General features: G+C 40.4%; 1 protein-coding gene across 1 annotated transcript in view; it reads right to left on the bottom strand.

The window, feature by feature from the left end:
• Positions 1–6,000, bottom strand: part of LOC133654316 (kelch domain-containing protein 8B-like) — a 356,145-nt gene that overhangs the window by 285,532 nt on the left and 64,613 nt on the right. The window contains exon 3 of the mRNA XM_062054614.1: positions 3,815–4,248. Within this exon, the coding sequence (XP_061910598.1) occupies positions 3,815–4,205 (391 nt within the window). The 5' untranslated portion in view covers positions 4,206–4,248. The remainder of the gene's footprint in view (positions 1–3,814; positions 4,249–6,000) is intronic.

Raw genomic sequence — 6,000 nt, 5'->3', positions numbered from 1 at the left:
AGCTGAATATCAGGTACCGTGAGTATGCAGCCTTGGCTGCTAAACATTCGATAACTTGACCGCATGTGCGCGTCACGTACGTAACTTTTTAAAAATATATAAGCTTTATGAACCTTGGGTTAGGTAAACGGTCTTTTGGGCTGAGTGATTGTGTGTGTTGATCAGGTGTTTGAATTGTATTGGCGTGTTCTATGGAGCTAGGAGCTAGCAGAGGAGCTAGGAGCTAGCATAACAAACACGCAGGTGTTTTTATGCAGGATTAATTTGTGGCATATTAAATATAAGCCTGGTTGTGTTGTGGCTAATAGAGTATATATATGTCTTGTGTTTATTTACTGTTGTAGTCATTCCCAGCTGAATATCAGGTCACCCCCGGCTCTCACAGCATCTTCCCTATCTGAATAGCTTCAACTCCCCACTAGTCCTTCACTTGCACTTTACTCATCCACAAATCTTTCATCCTCGCTCAAATTAATGGGGAAATTGTCGCTTTCTCGGTCCGAATCTCTCTCACTTCATGCGGCCATCATTGTAAACAATAGGGAACTTTGCGTATATGTTCAACTGACTACGTCACGCTACTTCCGGTAGGTGCAAGCCTTTTTTTTATCAGATACCAAAAGTTGCAATCTTTATCGTCGTTGTTCTATACTAAATCCTTTCAGCAAAAATATGGCAATATCGCGAAATGATCAAGTATGACACATAGAATAGATCTGCTATCCCCGTTTAAATAAAAAAAATTCATTTCAGTAGGCCTTTAAGTCTGCAACTTCACGGCAGCGACTTTTAGTCGGAGTTTTCTCATCAAAGTGTTTGCCAAGTGTCTACATTATCTTAATAAGCCTAAATGGGGACGGCGAGGGGCGGTTGGGAGAGCGGCCTGTGCCAGCAACCTGAGGGTTCCTGGAATAAGCAGGGGCGTCCATGGTAACGTACCTTGGATGGCAACATATGTTGCTCCAAAACCTGTATGTACCTTTCAGCATTAATGGTGCCTTCACAGATGTGTAAGTTACCCATGTCTTGGGCACTAATACACCCCCATACCATCACACATGCTGCCTTTTACACTTTGCGCCTATAACAACCCGGATGGTTCTTTTCCTCTTTGGTCCGGAGGACACGACGTCCACAGTTTCCAAAAACAATTTGAAATGTGGACTCGTCAGACCACAGAACACTTTTCCACTTTGCATCAGTCCATCTTAGATGAGCTCAGGCCCAGCGAAGCCGGCGGCGTTTCTGGGTGTTGTTGATAAATGGCCTTCGCTTTGCATAGTAGAGTTCTAACTTGCACTTACAGATGTAGCGATGAACTGTAGTTACGGACAGTGGGTTTCTGAAGCGTTCCTGAGCCCATGTGGTGATATCATTTACACACTGATTTCGCTTTTTGATGCAGTACCGCCTGAGGGACCCAAGGTCACGGGCTTAGCTGCTTACGTGCAGTGATTTCTCCAGATTCTCTGAACCTTTTGATGATATTACGGTGGTGAAATCCCTAAATTCCTTGCAGTAGCTGGTTGAGAAATGTTGTTCTTAAACTGTTCCACAATTTGCTCACAAATTTGTTGACAAAGTGGTGACCCTCGCCCCATCCTTGTTTGTGAATGACTGAGCATTTCATGGAAGCTGCTTTTATACCCAATCATGGCACCCACCTGTTCCCAATTAGCCCGTTCACCTGTGGGATGTTCCAAATTTACCATTTACACAACGTGCCAACTTCACTGCTTTTTGGGTTTTGTAGAATGACAGTTTCTTTCTGGCAATCTCCGCACTTGCTCACTGCGCATATGTGACATACATCAGTGGTCCCCAACCACCGGGTCCGCGGACCGATTGGTACTGGGCCGCACAAGAATTTTTTTTTTTTTTTTTTTTTTTTTTTTTTAATGAAATCAACATAAAAAACACAATATATACATTATATATAAATATAGATCAATACAGTCTGCAGGGATACAGTCCGTAAGCACACATGATTGTATTTATTTATGTTAAAAAAAAAAAACAATTTTTTTTTTTTTTTTAAATACCCCCCCCCCCCTCAAGGTTGGGGACCACTGACATACATCATCCGTCATTATCATCCCTAGTATGGCTATTGTCTTCCCAAGATTTATGTGTTTTCCAATTGGAATTTCGAGTTTTTCCTTGCCCGGATGTGGGTCCAGACCAGTGATGTCATTGTGGTTTGTGCAGAGCTTCGAGGCACCTGTGATTAAGGTCTATATAAATAAACTTTGATTTAATTTGATATAATGCATTTTTTTTCTCGGCACTGGAAAAAATGTATTATTTAATTTAATAAAATAGTAAAATATTAAATCGTTTTATGGGCACATAAAATGCGATGGCAAATGACGCATTCACTTTCTTTATGGATTATTCATAAATGTTTGTATTTTATTGTTTTTATTTGACCAACTGTTAGAATAAATATGTTTAAGTTATCACACAACTTTAGTATGCTTCAAGTCCGTTGCTGTAGTTAATAGCTATTGTGCTCAAGCTGTGCTTTTTCTATCTGTGCGAGGACAAAACTTCTTGTCTGAGGGGTGGCCTCAGCCGCAGATGTTGTCTTTGTTTTAGCCCGCTAACAGCCAAGGACTTCAACGAAGATAAGACGACAGCACGCAGACGAAGCAGCAGAGACAAGGCGAAATCACAAGGCCCCCAGCACATTCCGTCACGTATTGTGCGTACTGGAGCTGCTTTGCATGATATGTGTGACCACTTCTTTTAGAGGCGGCCTCAGTGATGTTGACTGGGGAACTCCTGAATAAAATAGAGGGACGCGGGAGCTGTACCTTAGAGCAGCGGTCCACAACCTTTTTGTAACTGCGGACCGGTCAACGCTTGAAAATGTGTCCAACGAACCGGGGGGGGGGGGTTTGTTTTTTTGTCATAAAGAAATACAATCATGTGTGCTTACGGACTGTATCCCTGCAGACTGTATTGATCTATATTGATATATAATGTATATATTGTGTTTTTTTATGTTGATTTAATTTTTTAAAAAATACATTAAAAAAAAAAAAAAAAATGTTAATTTCTTGTGCGGCCCGGTACCGGAGCGTAGGGTGAGACTGTGACTAAGTGTGCAGCTCCATGCGTTCTCCTCATGAGCTAAATTGAACTCTGTCTCTGCATGATTCCTTGCTTCTTGTCCGTTTAATAGATGTCATCAGTGTTTGAACCTGACATTAGACATGTTTGACTGCGGACCGGTCAACGCTTGAAAATGTGTCCAACGGACCGGGGGGGGGGGAATGTTGTATTTTTTTTGTTTGTTTTTGTTTTGTTTTTTTGTCATAAAGAAATACAATCATGTGTGCTTACGGACTGTATCCCTGCAGACTGTATTGATCTATATTGATATATAATGTATACATTGTGTTTTTTATGTTGATTTAATTTTTTTAAAAATACATAAAAAATAAAAATAAAAATTTTAATTTCTTGTGCGGCCCGGTGCCACCGGTCCACGGCCCAGTGGTTGGGGACCACTGCCTTAGAGCGTAGGGTGAGACTGTGACTAAGTGTGCAGCTCCATGCGTTCTCCTCATGAGCTAAATTGAACTCTGTCTCTGCATGATTCCTTGCTTCTTGTCCGTTTAATAGATGTCATCAGTGTTTGAACCTGACATTAGACATGTTTGACACATTCCTCGATCATGTGTGACTGATTTCCCGCCCAAATGGGTCAATACAGAAAGATTAAAGGAAAATACAGAGAATAATGAATTAATGCATTAAAACTCAAAAATCCCCATGCATTTTCTTCCCAAATAAAAGTCTTTCTTACCTTTCTGCACGGTGGTGACGCCCATGGACGGCTGCCCCAGGCTGGCCTTCGGTTCCCACTTGCCCTCATCCGGGTGATAAATTTCCACTGACGCCAAGGGGGTCTGTTGCTGATTCATGCCCCCCAACACCATAACCTGGCCTCCCAAGGCCACGGCGGCGGCCCCCGCCCTGGCCGTGGGCAGCGGAGGCAGCTGGCTCCACGTCTGGCTCTCCACGTCCAAGACCTCCACGCTGTCCTGGGGCGTGCCGGTCTCGCTGCAGCCCCCCAGCACGTAGAGCAGTCCCTCGTGGTGGACGGGGGTGCAGTAGACTCTGCGCTGGGACATGGGGGGGAACTGCTCCCAGTAGAGGGACTTGACAGGACTCACCTCCATCTCCTGCACGGGCATGTCTCCGGGTGCGAGAGGAGGGGACACAGCATCACACACCAGGCTGTGGGGGGGGGGGGGAGATGGAAGGGAGTGTGACACAGGTGGAACAAGAAAAAAAGGAAAGCAAATTCTGGCCCGTTCCAGTCCGTGATGATGTTTGATTGCACATTACGACTGAAGAGCTACTTTCACCAGCCCACCATCTGGTAGGTCACTGCTCCACTTGGCCCCGATGCAAGCAGACTGCATCAGCCAGGAGTGTGACAAAAAAATCCTCCATGAACACATGAATCTTGTTTGCATTAAGCCAGAGGTGTCCAAAGTGCGGCCCGGGGGCCGTTTGCGGCCCGCAGCTAATTGTTTAGCGGCCCGCCACACATTCTGCAAAAATGGCAAAATTGATAGTATTGCAAAAATTAAAAAAAACATTTTAAAAAGTGGAATGAGGTGAAATCTAACGAGAAAAAGTTGCAATGTTGACACAAAGCTGCCATGCAGGCTGTTTTTTCTTTCTTTTGTCTTTCTTTATTTTTCTTTTTTTTTGTCATTGCTCAAAAAAAAAAAAAAAGACAAAAAATCTATGTTATAATTAGGGATGTCCGATATTATCGGCTGATAAATGCGTTAAAATGTAATATCGGAAATTATCGGTATCGTTTTTTTTATTATCTGTATCGTTTTTTTTTATTTATTTATTTATTTATTTTTTTATTTTATTAAATAAACATAAAAAACACAAGATACACTTACAATTAGTGCACCAACCCAAAAAACCTCCCTCCCCCCCATTTCTGCAAGGGATACAGTCCGTAAGCACACATGATTGTGCGTGCTGCTGCTCCACTAATAGTACTAACCTTTAACAGTTAATTTGACTCATTTTCATTCATTACTAGTTTCTATGTAACTGTTTTTATATTGTTTTACTTTCTTTTTTATTCAAGAAAATGTTTTTAATTTAGTTATCTTATTTTTGTTATTTTTTTTAAAGTACCTTATCTTCACCATACCTGGTTGTCCAAATTAGGCATAATAATGTGTTAATTCCACGACTGCATATATCGGTTGATATCGGTATCGGTTGATATCGGTAATTAAAGAGTTGGACAATATCGGATATCGGCAAAAAGCCATTATCGGACATCCCTAGTTATAATGAATTATTGACCTATTCAAGGCTCCAATTACTTCAAAAATGTCACTTTAAAATGTTTTATGTGGAAAAAATATTGCATATATTGTGTGGTTGCCATATAAAAACATCAAAGATTTCTTTGACAAAAGAGCATAAAAACAAACAAAATAATAGTTCAAACGTAAAATGGACAGATATATCTGAAGTTGATCTCGTAACTTAAGTGTTGAAAGTAAAAAAAAAATCTAATAAAAATGTATCACTTTATGAGTGGGGCACCTTTTGGATCCCAAATATATTTAGTGGGATTTTATTAATATTTTCACTGATTTCTCAAAAATATTAAAGAATTAAAATCAATGGTGTCCTGCATTATTGATCTTGTAGAGCTCGAATTACTAAATACTGCATATTTCCAGTTTTACTATAAAAAACAAAGTTGTCTTTGACAGAAAAGGCATAAAACCTTTTTTTTTTTTTTTTCTTTTTTTTTTACTTTTTATCAACCTGAAGTTGATATAGAGATTTACTGTAAGCGTTAAATAAAAAATAATAATAATAATTTGACTTATTTTTAATGTTTTATTGACTGAGACCCTTTATGGTCCCCGGGAGCCCTAAAGGTTAAAAAAAAAAAAATCCATATATTTTGTTATGGTTTGAAAATGAAAAATATCA

The sequence above is a fragment of the Entelurus aequoreus genome, linkage group LG07 (assembly GCF_033978785.1).
Source record: "Entelurus aequoreus isolate RoL-2023_Sb linkage group LG07, RoL_Eaeq_v1.1, whole genome shotgun sequence".
In the NCBI taxonomy this organism is placed as follows: Eukaryota; Metazoa; Chordata; class Actinopteri; order Syngnathiformes; family Syngnathidae; genus Entelurus; species Entelurus aequoreus.
This window is presented reverse-complemented; position numbering and strand designations above follow the sequence as displayed.